Source organism: Podarcis erhardii, assembly GCF_964252035.2.
Source record: "Podarcis erhardii genome assembly, chromosome: 3".
Taxonomy (NCBI): Eukaryota; Metazoa; Chordata; class Lepidosauria; order Squamata; family Lacertidae; genus Podarcis; species Podarcis erhardii.
The window spans coordinates 94,251,621-94,269,695 of NC_138507.1; the positions used below are offsets into that span (position 1 = coordinate 94,251,621).

At 42.1% G+C, this 18,075-nt stretch overlaps 1 protein-coding gene across 3 annotated transcripts in view; it reads left to right on the forward strand.

Annotated features, from left to right (window-relative positions):
- The window catches only part of DUSP10 (dual specificity phosphatase 10), a 49,828-nt gene that overhangs the window by 27,511 nt on the left and 4,242 nt on the right, over window positions 1-18,075 (forward strand). For all 3 annotated transcript variants that reach the window (XM_081857814.1, XM_081857816.1, XM_081857815.1), the window contains exon 3: window positions 13,479-13,859. In XM_081857814.1, coding sequence (XP_081713940.1) covers window positions 13,479-13,859 — 381 coding nt within the window. The remainder of the gene's footprint in view (window positions 1-13,478; window positions 13,860-18,075) is intronic.

An 18,075-nucleotide genomic window follows, 5' to 3' on the forward strand; every position in this document is an offset into this window, starting at 1 on the left:
CCACAGTGGAGAACCCTGTGCATTTTGAAGGCTCCAGAGAACAATTATTTGACAGCAGGCAGAACCCTATGCTTTTCAGCCTCTGTTTTCATTAGGTTTTTGGAGCATGTGTAGAACTAGGGTTGCTGTATTTCAAAAAGTGGAAATCCGGACACAAATGTTGTTGACCTTTTTGTTTTTGGCCAAAGTCGTTGAGCTTCTTTTAGTTTTGCAAGATCTATTAAAACACACTTGGTTGCCATAAGTCTGGATTTTCCCGGAAATTAAAGCAATTCCTGCCCAGACACTGTTTCCAATGGCTGAATCCTGGCAATGTCTGGGAAATTCTGGGTGCATGGCAACCCTAGTAGAACATAGCTGTGAAAATCCAAAGCAATGCTTGGATAGTGACCGTAACATTACTGGTGGTGGTGATGAACAACTATCTTCTACTCATGCCGTCTTGACACACGTCTCTTCTCTTATTTAGATCTCGAGCATTCTTCCACCACAGGCTTTGAGCTGTCATGTTATGCAATTCCTGTAGGCCTTTTTAAAAGAGTGGAAACATATCAGGTTACCCACTTCCTCTTATTGCAGAGGCCTGCCATTTGATTTTCTTTGCTGGTTGCACGCCCCAGCTTTTCAGTGTTAGCTTCCTTTATCTTAAAAAAGCAACCAACGATGAAACCACAATCCCTCCTGTAGAGTAAGTTCTATAGTACAGTTTGTTTACAGTCATCACAGTATTGCTTTAGAGCAGCATTTTTCAACCTTGGGTCCCCAGATGTTCTTACAAGCCCACCCATACTTCTGAATCCTCACCCACTGAGTGTTGCAGGTAAATCTCACTCCCCCAGTTTGCCCAATCATTGTTTTGCAGGCTGAGTGGAGTCTACCTGTGGTGCTGGATAGCATACAGAGGAATGAGTATCCATGGCCTTACCTATCTGCAGCCCATGCTCCACCCATGGCCTATTCTGGCCATGCCCACTGACATGTGGTCCCTGACCACACCCCTTGTTGCCCACCCCACAGGTAGAGATGATGGCACACAGGCTGAAGTGTGTGAGGGTGCTCCTTTTCTTTGATCATTAAGCAAAGGTTGCTGCTTTTAAGGCTGAAAACTTGTACACATTTCTAGTGTTTTCCAGTCTCATTGAAATCAGTGGGACCACTTCCAAGTAAATATACGCAGGATTCGGCCATAAAATTCTGCCACAAATCTTTGATTAGAATAATTATACAATGCAGATATAGGTGCACAAATGTACTCCATTATTATCAATGTTGCACTTTTACTACTTCTCAAAATTAGTAATGGCTGTATTGGGGAAAATAATTACATCTAGAGTTCTCAGCTCCCTTGATCCCTGCCTGGATGTCTTTTGCTTTCTGAACAACTTGTGTGTGTTTTTCAGAGTGTGTGTTATGTGGAAGGATGTTAACTAAGATAACAAGCTTCCCCCTTTTTCACTTGGAGGATAAAAGGTAATTTAACTTTGAATTCTGGAAAAAAAAGATGTAGCAAGATGGGTTCTGTGAGCTGGAAAATAAATTTCTGGACCTGTTGGCTGTAAGAATCATTGGAAGGCTAATGGCTTATTCTAGGTAGGGTGATGCTGGACATAATAATTGGTGATCCATTTCTCTCCCCCTCCCACAAGTTCAGCCAAGAAGCCAAGAATCAACCCTTTATCATTGCTTCAGCCTCCATTGACCTAACCATTCCTTGTTCCGATCTTCAGTGCAAACTGTACAACTAGAATGGAAGTACAAACGTTAGTTAAAAAATAACACTGTGAGTCAAACATAAATTCTAAACCTGGATTCCCTCCCTTTATGGAATAGTTTGACCTCCCTGACCTGACCTCCTTGACCAGAATGCCTGATGGCTTGATTAGAAGAACAATGAGGAATCCGGATTAGTGGTAACCCTAAAGATATATGTAGTACTTTTTCCATTTTCTGATATTGCCAGAGACAATAAGACAGTAACAGAGTGGTTTGCCTTAGTTAAAACCCAAGGGCTGAATTTCCTTAGAGCAAACCTCTCCTTGACATCCCTGGGTGATACTGATGGATTAACGCTGGTGGGTGAAATTACTTTAAAAGTTTGGTGGAGGCTGTAATGAAGACTCACTTGAATTGAGTTTGCCTTGAGCAAGAAGGGAGTGTGTCTTCCTTTTGGAGTTCTGCTGGAGCGTTTCATCTTGCCTTGTGCATAATTATAATTGATGCATGGGGCAACCTGCCTAATGAAACCTGTGCCCTGCAGGTTGATAGCCCTGTATTGTGCATCATCTGTAAAGGTTATGTGGAAGGTAAGCATAATAGTCCGCAACTGTAATCCAAGAATTATTATGGTTCTCCTTTTTTTAAAAAAAAGGCTCGTTCTGCAGGACAGGGCCCTAGGCTTCAGTCCCCAAGGCCTGCCCTGACAGCACCACTGACTTCTGCTGTCCTAAACCTCTGGCCTACCTGGTAGCAAGTCAGTATGTCAAGTCCAAAGTTCAGAGTCCCAGCATCAATCCAAGCAAGCAAAGCCCAAAGACCAAAAGTCAGGAAACACTGTCTAGGGTCAGGCCAAGTAAGCCAAGTCCAGCAGTCAGGATGCAGTCCAGAGTCAAACCTGAAGCACAGTCATGTAGAGGTCCAGGAGAATCCAAGCCAAGGTCCACCAACAGGGGAAGTTGAGCAGACACAGCACCTCAGCTCTGCTTCCCTTTCATACTTTGCATGCTTATTGTTGCATCACGAGGCAGGTGACCCTAACCTGTTCCAAACCTACTTTAGCAGAGGAATTACACACCTTCTCCCAGAGCTAGCAACCCCTACCTGGCCAGCTAGGAAGCTGGGCTGTAGGCCTCAGCCTCTTAGAGCACCCCTCCTGCTGCTCCCTAGGCCTTAGAGCCTGCCGTGTTTGTGGAGACAGGGTCTTCTCTGGATCTGGTGTGAGTCCTCCTGCTCCGGTTCCTGTGCTTTGACCTCCATCCCCTTGCCACCCTCAGTCACCCAGTTTGTGCTTCCTTCCCCAACCCTTCCTTGCTTCAGCATGTCCCAACCCTAGCTACACACCTCGACACGATCCTTTTCCTCCTCCCCATCATCCTGCCAGTTAATGACATCTATATTTTGCTTTTCTCTCACCACCTCTGGTGAGTACAATTTTGTATACCTAGTGCCTATGCCTGGAAATGCACTTTCAAATGAACAAGTAGGGCTGCAGTCCTATACACTAAAAGTCAAAGAACCTGTATGTTGCTGGACTCCCAACACCCACAAGCCCCAGCCAGTATGGCTAATGGCCAGGAATGATGGGAGTTGTAGTCTAGCAGCATCTGGAGGATCAAAGGTTCCCCATCCCTGCAATGCATACTTAGGAATGAGCCCCACTGAATGCAATAGGACTGATTGCCTGAGCAGAGTCAGCACACATGAGTGGATTACAGAACATTTTTTTCATATCTCCCCACCTTAACATTTTTGTTCGGTGATGACACTTCAAATTTTAGCCCATTAAGCAAGGACCAGCGGGTGTTTCCACATTGGCTTAAGCAATTTTTCATACTCTTACAGAGATCAGTATCCTGGAAAGGTCCCAAGCTCAAAGTATATTCCTGCTGTGTGTGTTTTGTTTTTCTGTACTTTAAATGACATTGCCTTATCCTTCAACCATCTCATGCTTTGAATCAGTTTTGACATAATGTCCTCTGCTCATTAAAACCACAGAAGCCATTTAATTGTTGGCTTAGTGGAAAAATACATAAGGCTGTCATCAGCTGTTGCTCTGGCAAGGCTTTCTGCAGCAGTATAAATAAATGAGGTCACAGTTCTTAAACAGGCTGTACTTGCAGGACCTCACAAGTGTGCACTCAAAACTGTGTGTGTATTTATATGCCTACATTTTGAAATTTACTGCCCCAATGTTACTTATTTGATACCAGTTATAGAAATAACTTTCTGGTGTGCGGAGCTCTTTGCCATTCAGAGGCTTTTAAATCCCCAGACTGTCTGAACTAATGCAATCTGTACCATCTCCTGTCAATCATCTAATATTGCTCAGCAGCTGAACTTCTATCTTGAAGTCTTAACTTGTGCAGTGATGTGACTCTAAAAATAAACATGGGAGAAAAAGATGCACTAGGACAGGATCCGCACACACAAACAAACACAAAGTTAAGTTGTCCATTTAGTTTTGAAACTGATGCATACAGGTATATCTATACTGAAGAGTTAAACTGGTTTAATAGCCATTCATTCTCCTCTCCCACTCCTCCCCCTACAAAACTCCACCAAGCTATAGGGTAGTGGTGTTGTTGCTGTTATTGTTGCTTAGTGGAGAGTGGACATGCTTTGGGATTCGTACTAGAGCATTCTGTGTGCTGTCAGCAGAATACAGCAGCTATTTCTAAATTTGCATCTATACTTAAAATATCAATTGGCATGTGCAATTTTTGTGCAAATCTCTGTCTTTTTGGCAAAGTGCTATTACTCTAGGTCAGTCTGCCTGTGAGCTTACCAGCTGAATGGGCATATAAACCCAGTTCCTGCCTGTGTTAAGTCCAACACCACCCACTCTACCACACCAACCATCCAGACAGAGGCTCTTCTGAGAGTGAACTAAGCAAAGCGTTTGTGAATGAACTGTCAGGTTCAGCAACTTCACTGCTGAAGGGAATAGATCTGACGTTATGAGGCTACTAATATGAGTTATATAAATTGATAGCTCTTTTTTGTTTGAGCCACGAGAAGATCTCTCCGGTCTGAATTTCCAGAGAGTGGGGAGGATGAACGCCACCCAATGCCGGGATAATGTTTCCATGTTTTCTGCAGTTGTTTTTTTTTTTTTTTTTTTTTAAAAAAGGATGATGCTGGGGAAACTTAAGAACTTCCAAAATGGCCTGCTGCCTTAGGTAGAGAGTATGAACAAAATAGCATAGTTTTTAAAAATGAAAAAAATAATCCTCCTGAACATATTTAGAATGCTGATAACTCACATCTTACATGGGGGGGGGGTTATGTTCCTGGCCATCATATGAATAAGTAAAAATAATGTAAAGCCAGGAACCCCTGAATCCTGCCCCCTTGCAAGGTGGAGGGCTGCTTGGCTGGCTTTTGAAAGCAGGCACAAGGGCTGTAACAGGTTTCCAGAGCCCTCCCACTGCCTTCCCAAAGCCCAGTCAGCACTAGGAGTCTGCCAGAGCCCTCGTACTTCCTTCCCAAAGGCCAAGCCTCACGCTGCCTTCCCAAAGCTGGAAAAGCCTGCAACTGCAGTTTTGTGCAGGTATGTGTGTTGTGGGTGGGTGTGCAAATATATGAAGAGTGGGTTTTCTCTGCTCTCCATTTATTTATTTACAGTGGTACCTCAGGTTAAGTACTTAATTCGTTCCGGAGGTCTGTACTTAACCTGAAACTGTTCTTAACCTGAAGCACCACTTTAGCTAATGGGGCCTCCTGCTGCTGCGCCGCCACTGCACGATTTCTGTTCTCATCCTGAAGCAAAGTTTTTAACCTGAGGTAATATTTCTGGGTTAGCGGAGTCTGTAACCTGAAGCATATGTAACCTGAAACGTATGTAACCCGAGGTACCACTGTATTCTCCTCGCACCCACTCAGAGCTGCCATCGTGTAAGTAAAATAAGCGTAAGTTTGCAACAAGTTACCTGTACACCATAATTCCGCATAGCACTTTTTTCTTTCTTGCTTTAAAATGGTACTGTTTTGCAATAATCCGAGCTGGGTTCAGAAGCAGGCTGAGGTTTGGCATTTGTAAGGTTATTGTTATCATTTGTTAATTTTTTATACCGCTCTTCATCCAAAATTCACAGTGCGGTTTACAACCTAAACACAAAGAATGCCCAATATGTCTAAGAGCTTTGCCATATCTGCTTTACATAGGACATAGAGAAAGGTTGGAGGCAGCATGAGAGAATTCTCGGTTGCACCCCAAAAAACTCAGCCTTCTTTATGCCACCCCCCAACCCAGCTTGTTACTGATCATTGTGATCATTTACTAGCTTTGGTGAGGATCTTTTATCCTCAGCAGTGCATTCTAATGAAGACATAGCTGAACTGGTATAAACCAGAGTGTGTTGCAGAAAGTCCTTGGGAGAAGAAGGGCTTTCTGGTGCTTGGTTAACTTGCTTTTGGGTGAATTAAAATAAATCAATGGAGCTATAAAACATTACACAGCACAGGCCCCAAGGCCTTCAGGAATGGGCTATGCTGAAAATACATTTTTTAAATATAAAGTTCATCAACTGTCATAGGCAAGGACGGCAACACTTTTTGGAATATCAAGTGCTTGTTTTTCAGGCTCAGAACTTATATTTTAATGCCATCGCTAGATGTTAGTGAACTTTGCAGCACATATTCCATGATCGTTGTTGATGGGCTGTGAGGCATTGCTAGCGGAAAGGATCTGATAACTTTTTCTGATTTTGCATAGATACATCCAAAATATAGCTTCAGATAACTGGGTGGTCTCTGTGAGCTTGCTTGCAATAATCTCCAAGCAGGATATAATTTTGGTTTACTCTCTGGCTAACAACATGATGACACAGATATGCTTAGAAACAACAACATACTCTGAACTCAGCTACAACCAATGGATTGTGTCTTAAGTCATACTTGGAGCAGATCAACTGAAAGAGTTGATTTTTCAATGGGACAACTCTGAGTTTGACTTAATCAGATGAGAACCCAATAGTTCCCAGGTGCATGTTTTGGCGGGGACTTCAATACATATTGTTACTGATACAGTCAGATTCCAAAAACATTAATCTTTCCATTTATAAATAAACGTATGCTAAATGTAAGCCTTCATGTGTCTGCTTTAGCCAGTTTTCCTATTTCCCCCCTCCATGCTTTAAGCATGGACTGTCTGAACCTGTTTACCGTTGTAAAACCTCACACGTACAGTATGTAAAAGAATGGAAGTTTACAACCCCCCTCTCCACATCTCTTACCCCAATTTTATACAGTCATACCTCGGAAGTCGAACAGAATCCGTTCCACAAGTCCATTCGACTTCCAAAATGTTTGGAAACCAAGGTGCGGCTTCCGATTGGCTGCAGGAAGCTCCTGCAGCCAATTGGAAACCGCGGAAACCACACCAGATGTTCAGGTTCCAAAGAACATTCGCAGACGAGAACAATCACTTCCGGGTTTGCAGCGTTCAGGGGCCAAAATGTCTGAGCTGCAAGGCATTCAACTTCCGAGGTACAACTGTACTGTATACAGTATCAAAGTCTCATATTGAATAGGAATGGTCTGAATAAAGGACTTTATCATCTGAAAAGAGACAATGTATGTAATTTTCTTGTAACCCAAGAAAACCTATAATAAAACAATTTAAAAAATAAACTTTAGTCCTTCCCGGGTAGATTTTATCTTTTGCTTGTTTGCAAAGCATTTTGAAAATGGTTTGCATCCCCCAGGATCCTGACTCTGCTACTACAGCAGATTAATTTCAAGGGGTGTCCAGAGCACTCTCTAGTCCTGTTGTGTCGGATGAGTTTCAGTTAGTAAGGCTTGCGCATGTAGACAAGGTGCTTGGATCACTCAGGATGACCCCTTGTGCTCTGGACTCTTGCCACTCTCGGCTGGGACCAGGGAGGTGGTTAATGCTTCCCTGTGAGAGGAGATGGTCCCTGCCTGCTTGAAGGAAGCCAGTGGTCAGACCACTCCTTAAGAAGCCCTCCCTGGATTCAGGAAATCTAAAGTAACAAAATGCTTGTGAACCAGGAATGTCTCCATAAGCGAGGCAGGATGCCCTCCCTATAGAGACATGCCTGGTTCACAAGCGTTTTGCTGTAGGTATACAATTGTTATACTCCTTAATAATAGAATAAAGATGTCTATTTCTATTTATTTTATTGATTTTCATTTTTATTTATGCAAAAAGTGGCTTGCATAAAAACAATACACGCCAGTGAAATTTCCTTAAAAGCAAGAGGGAAATAAAATGCAGCTGTGTATCTCAAATCAAACAGAGTGGTGTACCAAACGAAATGAAACGAAAATAAAAACGGTAAGAGTCCAGGAAAGCAGAAGTGTTTAAAGGTCACGACAGTCTCTTAACTCATGAATTACACAAGGGAGGACTCTACAGAGGGTTAGGCCGCAGGAGGCACACTTCTGCCTTGTAGGAAGTCACAATGGGGTGGTCATTGAACAACCAGTATGGTTTCCCCAGGGGGGTTTAAAGACTGGCCTGCTCTGTATGGTGAAAGGAGGCCTGCTAGACAGTAGCTGAGGCATTCTTATTTACCCAGGTTTTTTAAAATAATGTGTATAGTACTTCTGTGTTTCTGTTTTATTCACTTCTGCTTATGTTGTTGCTATTTACTGTTGTACACTTCCCTGAAATAGAAATTTGGAATCTGCACTGTTGATTTAAAATGTTTATATGCTGCCCTTCATCAGTTTCTATGGTTCATAATCGCCTGCCCTCTCCCATATTATGGTTGCTGGTGACTTTCCTGGCCCTTTGCTTTTTGTAATTAGGAAAGGGTGTTTTTGTATAGGCTTAGGCTTGACTATTGGCTACCTCTTATACTGGTATCCCTTTTAAGGTGGCTACTTTCCCTTGCTTGCTTGCCATTTTAGTAGAGGGAGAGGAGAAATTTGATTTCACTTTGCATTTCAAGGTGAACCTACCTAATTTGCACTTCTCAAAACAATGTGAAACATACTTGTCTTTTATTCATTTATTCATTCATTTTATTTGTATGCAAATTTTCTACAAGAAAACAACAACATGCTAAAAGTGGCTCACAACAAAGAAGCAGGGATGCATTTCAAACACTACAAAAACCATTTCATAATAACGTTGTTGTTTAGTCGTTTAGTCATGTCTGACTCTTTGTGACCCCATGGACCAGAGCACGCCAGGCACTTCTGTCCTCCACTGCCTCCCGCAGTTTGGTCAAACTCATGCTGGTAGCTTCGAGAACACTATCCAACCATCTCATCCTCTGTTGTCCCCTTCTCCTTGTGCCCTCCATCTTTCCCAACATCAGGGTCTTTTCCAGGGTGTCTTCTCTACTCATGAGGTGGCCAAAGTATTGGAGTCTCAGCTTCAGGATCTGTCCTTCCAGTGAGCACTCAGGGCTGATTTCCTTAAGAATGGAGAGGTTTGATCTTCTTGCAGTCCATGGGACTCTCAAGAGTCTCCTCCAGCACCATAATTCAATAATAATTCATAATTCATAATAACATAGCAAAACATAAATATGACTACCTACCCAAAAACCATATTTCAATACTTTAAATATAACAAGATTCTTTAAACAACATGCAGCATCCTAAAGCAATAAGAACAAGGGAGCTTCAGTTTGACCTTAGTCTTAGAAACACCACTCTCATGTTGTTCCTCGCAGTCCCTCTCCTGCAGCAACCATCAAACTCCTTTTGGATTTGCAAGAAATGTGTTTATTGTACACAAAAAATGCAAATGTTAGGAAAAATAACATCAATTTTTCTGCAAGAAATTTCCCCTAATAATACATTTTTGTAAGTCGGAAATGCTCTTATATTTCTAGGAAGTACTGAAGAGGTTGCTCCCTCTCTTTGGGCAGAGGCTCTGGTTTTTTTAGGAGCTGCATAGCAAGGAAAATGAATCAGGTACAGTATAGAGATAAGAAAGTCTGTGCAGATTGAAATTTGCCATCCTGCAGCTGTTAAAGAGATGGAGCTTCTGTCCCGATTGGCTGGTGCCCATTGGGACTAGTAGGGCAGAAACCAAGGGTAGAGGGAGTCGGAGCCAATGACAGGCAGAGCCAACTAATTCTAATCTTCTCCCCCATCCTCTTCCCTGCTGAGCTCTTACAAAGTTTGTTTCAGCACGGAAACTAAAGAGGAGGAAGCTGTCAGGCTGCTTGTAAGTAAGTAAGCAGGCAGGCAGGTAGGTTGAGGCGGACTGAGGGTAAACTGAGGCTACTGGGCCTGTGCCCCTTTAGCATTAATGGACCAGGCTGCACTGGCTTCCAGTGTGGGGAGTGACAACCCTACTTTCCTCCAAAAAGAACAATTGGATATGGTTAAATAAGCACTGAGAGTTAGTAGAAAAAATGTTTGCAGCTGTGGTTAAAGCCAGAGTTGTGATCTATTGATGCTACTAACCTTTCTTGTGTAATAAGGGAAGACATAGGTAAAAATAGTTATCCAGCTACCTTTGCTCTGAATTGGGGGAAAGGGACCATAAAGGACTTGGATGCAGCCCAAAGCAAAACAAGTTCACTTACGCCAAACTTTCTGAAATGCCTTTTTCTGATTCATAAGCGAGCAAACAAAAATGCCAAAAGGTTAATCAGATCTCTAATCTGTCCATCACCTCTTTACCTGTGTTCTTATTACCTTGTGTTCCTCTCTTAAAATAACCGGTTGGTGTTTCATTATTTCACATGGTGTAAAAGCATCTCTATTAAAGTGAAACGCCCTCCCATCAGATGTCAAAGAGATAAACAACTACCTGACATTTAGAAGACATCTGAAGGCAGCCCTGTTCAGGGAATTTTTTAATGTGCGACATTTTAATGTATTTTTAATCTTTGTTGGAAGCTGCCCAGAGTGGCTGGGGAAACCCAGCTAGATGGGTGGGGTACAAATAAATTATTGTTGTTGTTGTTGTTATAAAATATAAGTGTCTTATGTTTGGGGGGATCTTAGCTGGAATGTCTAAAGGTTTTTATTCTGGCACATAGGCTTATAGACGATCAGAATATAAAGAGTTGTTACTAAAACAACTCTGAGCTGCCATAGTTTGCCTTTTACCAAAAGCAATTATTATTATTTTTCAACCTTCTTTCCAAGAGTTACGTCACTTTTTAGACAAGGTGTCTTTGTTTCTTGCAATTTTCTCTTATCTTTGTCAGTTTGCATAAAACTACATTTCTCTTGCATTAGTGCCTTATTTCGCATGCCGTTAGTGAAAGCTTAACCTATAATCACCCATGTGTACACAAGGGATATAGCTGTATTTTTCCTCCTCCTTGTTAGGCAAATGCTGCTCCAACCACCTGTTAGCATTACATCACTGGCTCCCAAGAACACAGTTGTACCAAAAGGCCTGAAACAAAGTAGCTCTTCTTGCATTGTTTGCACTCAAAGAGCTGATGTCATGCCGAGCTGATGTCATTGTATGTCTTTGTGTAATTGCCATGGAAACCAGGCAGGTGGGGAGCCTGAGCTGATGTCATCTCAGAACGAGGTGTAGAAAGTTCTTAAGCTTCTGTTTTTCTCTTCAGATTTTGTGGAACAGCGTTAGACAACAGATTGGAAAATCCCAAAGTACGTTAGGACAATATTCTTTTAAAAAGTGTATCAGTCTTGGGTGTGTTGGTTGAACCCCCCTCACGCTTCAAGTGTCCTCTCTTTGAGAAATCATCTTTTATGAAGCAGAATAATCAATTATGGAACTACGTAAGGAGTGTTACCATTTCACAGGCAAAACAAAAATGTTATTGTGGAATCTAAATGGATCATCTCCCTGATTTGAGAGATTTAGAGAGGGGGGTTATTTATTTACCCCTTTCCTGCATCTGAAAAAAGTGCTATCTGGGAAGTGACAAAATTATAAAATACCTATGTAACACAACTGTGTGTGTGTGTTTAAAGTTTGAAAAACTATGTTTTGAAAAATAGTTTAGCAGTCACTGGAGTGCATTCAAAATAGGCATGCTTAAAATATATTGGGTGATATCAACTGCTAGTAAGACTCAGAGTAGACCCATTGAAATCATTGGATGTAGGCGAGGCCGCGTATGCACTATACATTTAAAGCAGGCCATTTTAAACAAGCATGGCTTTCACCAAATAATCCTGGGAAATGTAGTTTGTCCAGGGTTCTAATTGTCGTTAGGAGACAGAACTAGAATTCTCTAGAAAGAGGGAATGGTTGTTAAACCCCTCTGGGAATAGAGGACTCCTAACAACTCTCAGCATCCTTAACAAACTACAATTCCCACAAAAACATTGTAATTTGGTTGAATGTTAAGAAGGATGCTAGATTATAAAAAACTGGTCACCACTAAACTAGATCTAAATTTGATGATAAGTGAGACTAAAGAAAATATAAAATTTTTTGGAAGAAGTGCTAGATTATATTTGAATGAGTGGACATGAGATTGTAAACAAGTTGATAATTTGTTTGGAAAAAAATTTTAACGATGTAAATGGGAGCGGGAGACGTGAGGGAGTCCAAAGAAGTGTTGAAATTGTTGTAAAAGAAGTAAGATTGTTTATTATGTGCATTTATATTTAAAAACCTTAATAAATATTTATAAAAAAAAAAACAAACAAACTACAATTCCCAGGTAAGTATTGGGAGTATTCCACTTTTTCTGTGTGCCAATTAGCTACCAGTGTATAACACCCTACAGTTTGGGGACCAGGATACCAGAAAGTTCATCTCACCCCTTACATACCCAATCAATCAGTACACTCGGAAGTTGAGGGCCTTCTGCAGATGCCTTTAGGAGATCCTAGAGTTTGATTGAAAGCAAACCTCCAAATCTAATGGGTAAATCATAGAAGGGACTGAGGATCATCTATAGTCCAACCCCCTGCAATGCAGGAATATGCAACTGTCCCATACCAGGATCGAACCTGCATCCTTGGTATCATCAGCTCCATGTTCTAACCAACGGAGCTATCCAGGCTCTACACTCAGAACTTTAGTGTTGAGTTGCCTCCCCTACCCTTTGGAATTTCCGCTCTGTTAAATATCACATAGGTGCCATCACTGAAGACCATCTACTGAAGACCATCGTCTTCCAACAAGCCTTTCAAGTAGAGATATTTCTCATTCTGCATATACGGTAGATGACTGCATCTATATGACTGGGAGTGGCTGCTGAGACCATATAACACCAGTCCTGAAATTCCTACATTGGCTCCCAGTATGTTTCCAAGCACAATTCAAAGTGTTGGTGCTGGCCCTTTAAATCCCTAAATGGCTTTGGCCCTGTATACCCGAAGGAGTGTCTCTACTCCCATTGTTCAGCTGGGATACTGAGGTCCAGCTCCGAGGGCACTTCTGGCAGTTCCCTCACTCTGAGAAGTGAGGTTACAAGGAAGCAGGCAGAGGGCCTTCTCGGTAGTGGTGCCTGCCCTGTAGAACGCCCTCTTATCAAATGTCAAGAAAATAAACAACTATCTGACTTTTAGAAGACATCTGAAGGTAGTCCTGTTCAGGGAATTTTTAATGTTTGATGTTTTATTGTGTTTTTAATATTCTGTTGGGAGCAGCCCAGAGTGCCTGGGCAAACCCAGCCAGATGTGCGGGGTATAAGTTGTTGTTATTATTGTTGTTGTTGTAGTATTATATATTCTATTGGAATTGCAAGATTTTATCATTCGTGTGCTTATCAGCCTGGGCTCCTTTGCGTAGATGGGTGGGATATAAATATCAATGATGATGATGATACTAACTACCGGTAATTAATATCTCAGGTTCCTGACCTTCTCCTTTTTAAAATCCCTCTGTGCTGCAGGTGGACTCAGCAGTTTTAAACAGAACCACGAAAACCTCTGTGACAACTCCCTCCAACTCCAAGAGTGCCCCGAAGGCGGAGGAGGGGGCGGTGCTGCTGCCGCAGTGACCTGCACGCTACCTCAGTCCATCCCGACCACCCCAGACATTGAGAACGCCGAGCTCACGCCCATCTTGCCCTTCTTGTTTCTTGGCAATGAGCACGACGCTCAGGACTTGGAGAAGATGCAGCGGCTGAACATCGGCTACGTCATCAACGTCACCACTCACCTCCCTCTCTACCATTACGAGAAAGGCTTGCTCAACTACAAGCGGCTGCCGGCCACAGACAGCAACAAGCAGAATCTCAGGCAGTACTTCGAAGAGGCTTTTGAATTCATCGGTAACTATCCTAGCAAAACGGCCGCCATGGCTGCTTTGGCGGCGCAAATGCATTTAGTTCCAGGCTGACAGGCGTGGAACTGATTATCTTTGCCCAAGGGGGTGGGAAGCAGCTTTATCATGTTGTGTTGTTGTCTGAGCATTTTGGCACTTGCAGAACTTTCCATCGGCCTAGGGCAGTGCTGCCAAAGAAATCTGGTCACTTCCCATGTTTTATTATCGTTTTTTGGGCCTCTTTGTACATTATGCAGCATAATGACCGCTGGGATAGCTCAGTTGGTAGAGAATGAGACTTGTAATCTCAGGGTTGTGGGTTCAAGCCCCACAATGGGCAAGAGATTCCCCCATTGCAGGGGGTTGGAATAGATGACCCTTGGCAGTCCCTTCCAACTCTGATTCTGCAATGTGCATGTGTGTTTAAACTTGCAAGATTTCAGGAGCACACCTGTGTTTTCTGGAGGGGGCGTGCTAGATGGGCAGCTGCTGACAGTGCCCATTCTCGTATGAGCCAGATGTTTGCAAAATACCTGTTTCTCACATTCACACTTTGGCTGCCTTCGGACATGGGGAATATTGTGTTTGTTTTCCTGATTATAAAGCTAGCACATCTGCACACTGCAGTACTTGTTGTGGAATAGCAGTGTTTTGATGGATATACCAGCATGTCACACTAAACATCATTCCCAACAGTAGCCATGGCGTGACACAAGAACAAATGTCACTGGACAATGTTGCTCCTCCCACGCCCTTTCCACACACGTGTGCTTCTCTTCAGGAAAGAACAGTATGCCAGTATAACGTCCAAAATTTCATCACTTCACTTCCATCATTTTCTTGGTTAAGGTGGCTGCAAATGGATCTTTTTCCTGGAATTAAATTGCATGGAAACGAGTGCCCCCCAGCAAACCCCTGCAGCCTCAATTATACATTGAGGCTTTGGGGGTAGGAATGTGGCTGCAAAAGGGAGGATGGAATGAGAAATGTAGGCTGACATAAAAGCCAAACCATTGGGTACTGGTGGCAGGAAGATCATGTCCACAGTCACACCTGCAGTGCATTAATCTGTTGGCAACTCATTGGTGCATTGCATTAAATGTGTGGATATTAGTGGGGAGGAATCTAGGAGCATGTGGACATTATGAGTGGGGCAATGGGTGTGATCCTGCTTCCACCTCCACCTATGACATAAAGTGGTACCTCGGGTTAAGAACTTAATTCGTTCCGGAGGTCCTTTCTTAACCTGAAACCGTTTTTAACCTGAGGTACCACTTTAGCTAATGGGGCCTCCCGCTGCCGCTGCACCCCCCCTCACAATTTCTGTCCTCATCCTGAAGCAAAGTTCTTAACCTGAGGTACTATTTCTGGGTTAGCGGAGTCTGTAACCTGAAGTGTCTGTAACCTGAAGCATCTGTAACCTGAGGTACCACTGTACAGTATAGACAGTGAGCAGTTTGTATGAACACCCCAGGGGATTTTGCTGCCAGAAGATGTGGCGATGGCCACCAATGTGAATATTTCTAAAAAGAAGGAATCTACCAATTCGTGGAAGATAAGGCTATCAATGACTGCTAGTCATAGCAGCTATATGTAGGAGATGGATTGAACAGCCTAACTCTTTCTCATTTCAATCTTGCTGGTGCTCAGACACAGGCTCATTTTGTTCTGTGATGGAGATGATAGATAGATAGATAGATAGATAGATAGATAGATAGATGATAGATATAATCCACATTTAAATTTTATGCATTTTGTATGCAAAATGCACACTTTTTAATGCTTCTCCAATCTGTAACATATGCAATTTACTTGTATCTCTCACGCAAAAGTTATATTTTTGTGCTCATAATATGCACACAAGCTACACTGCAACATCTAGAAGAGTACATAATCGACAGGGGATTACATTCTGATCTGCCTGCACTTTCGGGAGCACTGGATCACATCAGTCTGCTGTGAAAAGCAGACTGAACAACTTCTTTCCCCATCCCTAACTGTATGCTACCTTTGGTTTCAGAGGCATTAGGCCTCTAAAAACCTTTTGTTATGATCAGCAGTGAGAGAAGCCAGTTGCCCCCATGCATGTCGTGCCTGGGGCTTCCTAGAGGCATCTGATTAGTCACTGTACGAAGGAGGATGCCTTTGGGCTGATCTGCTGTGGCTCTTAGTCAGTTTTCCTATCCTTGCAATCAGGGAAAAATGATTTTGTGGCTTTCTTCCTAGAAAGGTACCACCTGATATTACTAATTCTAAATTCTACTACAGTAAGAGATACGACTACAGGATTTTTCCCATTTGAAAATTTAACTGCTTTTATTTATTTTTTAAAAAATAATATTTATTCAAATTTTTCAACAAGAAAAAAGGTTACAGAAATAATGAAAGAAAGAATACAGAAGATGCATAACCAAAAAAGAAAAAATAGTAAAGAAAAATAAAAACCGTTAAAAATGAATCCCTCTTTCTCTTATCTTACCACTCATTTACTTATTTTCATGACTTCCTCACACCTCCCTTTTTTGTATTCCATTTAATAATTAGTTCAGCAAATCCATACCCTCTTTGTTTACCCTTAATTTCTTATCTTCACATATAATAACTTCAAATTTTCATCTAGTATCAATCCATTTTTACATTTAACTGCTTTTAACCACAACCAAAGGAGATTGCAAGCCTTTCTCTCTTGAAGTCACTGATCTCACCACATGACAAAAATGTTTACTCAGTGCCAGAGTTCTGAAATCCACAGTTGAGCAATACCTTTTATTTGGACCAACCAAAACATCACAAAAATAGTGAGCAAGCTTTTAAAGTTCTTTTTTTTCTCTCTCTCTCCCACCCACACCCTGTATAGACTTTGCATAGACATACAATACAATGATGAAGAGTTCTGGAGAACTCAAAAGCTTGCTCAATGTTTTGAGGCGCAGAATTTTTTCCTGTTTAACATACTGTTAATACCTTCTTGTGCTTAGGACAGATGTTCATAATAACGGAAAGCAGAGCCAGTGTTGTCTTTTTGGAAATCTTGGTCCCTTTTTGCATCTTTCTTTTACCACTGTGTCATAAATATGGGAGGACAATGAAATGGAGGGCAAAAAATGTCTACCCTTGACTGGTCCTTTTTTAACCAATGCTTTTACAGACTGTCTCTTAAATACCACTTAAGGCTATACGATGGGCAATTCTATCTATCTATCATCTATCTATCTAAATTAAATTCTTACACCCCACCCCTTTTCACTTGGGTAACTATAGCCTAGAGCTATGCCTGCATGTTTGATGAACATATATTTCTTTGTCTTGACTTTTTAGTAGGATAAATATTCTGTTAAGTAACTAGTCAGAGCTTAGCTTTGCCCTAGGGACAGTTTAAATTGGATCTGCAAAGATCTGGGTGTCTTAAATAGATTTTCTCCCTGCTCCCAAAGCAGGGTTTTATGAAGGCTGAAATAAACGCAGAAGGCCTGTGGAAAATCAACGTGTGTCCTTTCCAAGAATCAACCTGAAAAACAGTCTGGTTCCGTAAGACAAGCCATGCTGGATCAGGCCACCAATCCACCTGGCTTAGGTCACTTTGAAGGTCACTTTCACATCACCTTTTATGCAGCTAAAGATATATGCAAATGTGGAGAAGCACATGCTCAACACATTAGGAACTGGAGTTTTGCTGCAGGGGAAATGTGGTTTCCCAGCATTCCCAGGTTTCTGCCTCTTAATGTGTGAATTGGCCCTTGCAAAACTCATGAATGACAAAAACTTAACAGTTTCGAAACAAAAATTCTGGATTCTATGTGGTTTCCATAATTCAGCTGGCTTTAGGTGAGCCTTGGATAAAAGGCACACATGACTTGCTGGAGTGTAAAAAAAAGATGAATATTTTCCCCCTACCAGATCAGAAGGGCTATTGGGAGAAAAGCTTGTGTGGGGAGGGTCACCTGTGGCATGTAGAATAAACCACACCTGCCACCCAGAATTTATCTAATAATGATTTTCCCTGCCCTTAAGGCAGCACTTAATTTTTCCTTCTTGCTGTTCCCTGTGTTTCAAGAGAAGATCAATGTGAATGTGTACCCAGGATGCCAACTTGAATAACATATTGGGGGGAGGGAGAGGGAGAAGGCAAGTCCCGCCCCACACAATTGATCACAAGACCTGGCACACGCACACTATTTGAATGACAATGCCCACCAACTGGGCACACACACAAATACTCCCAG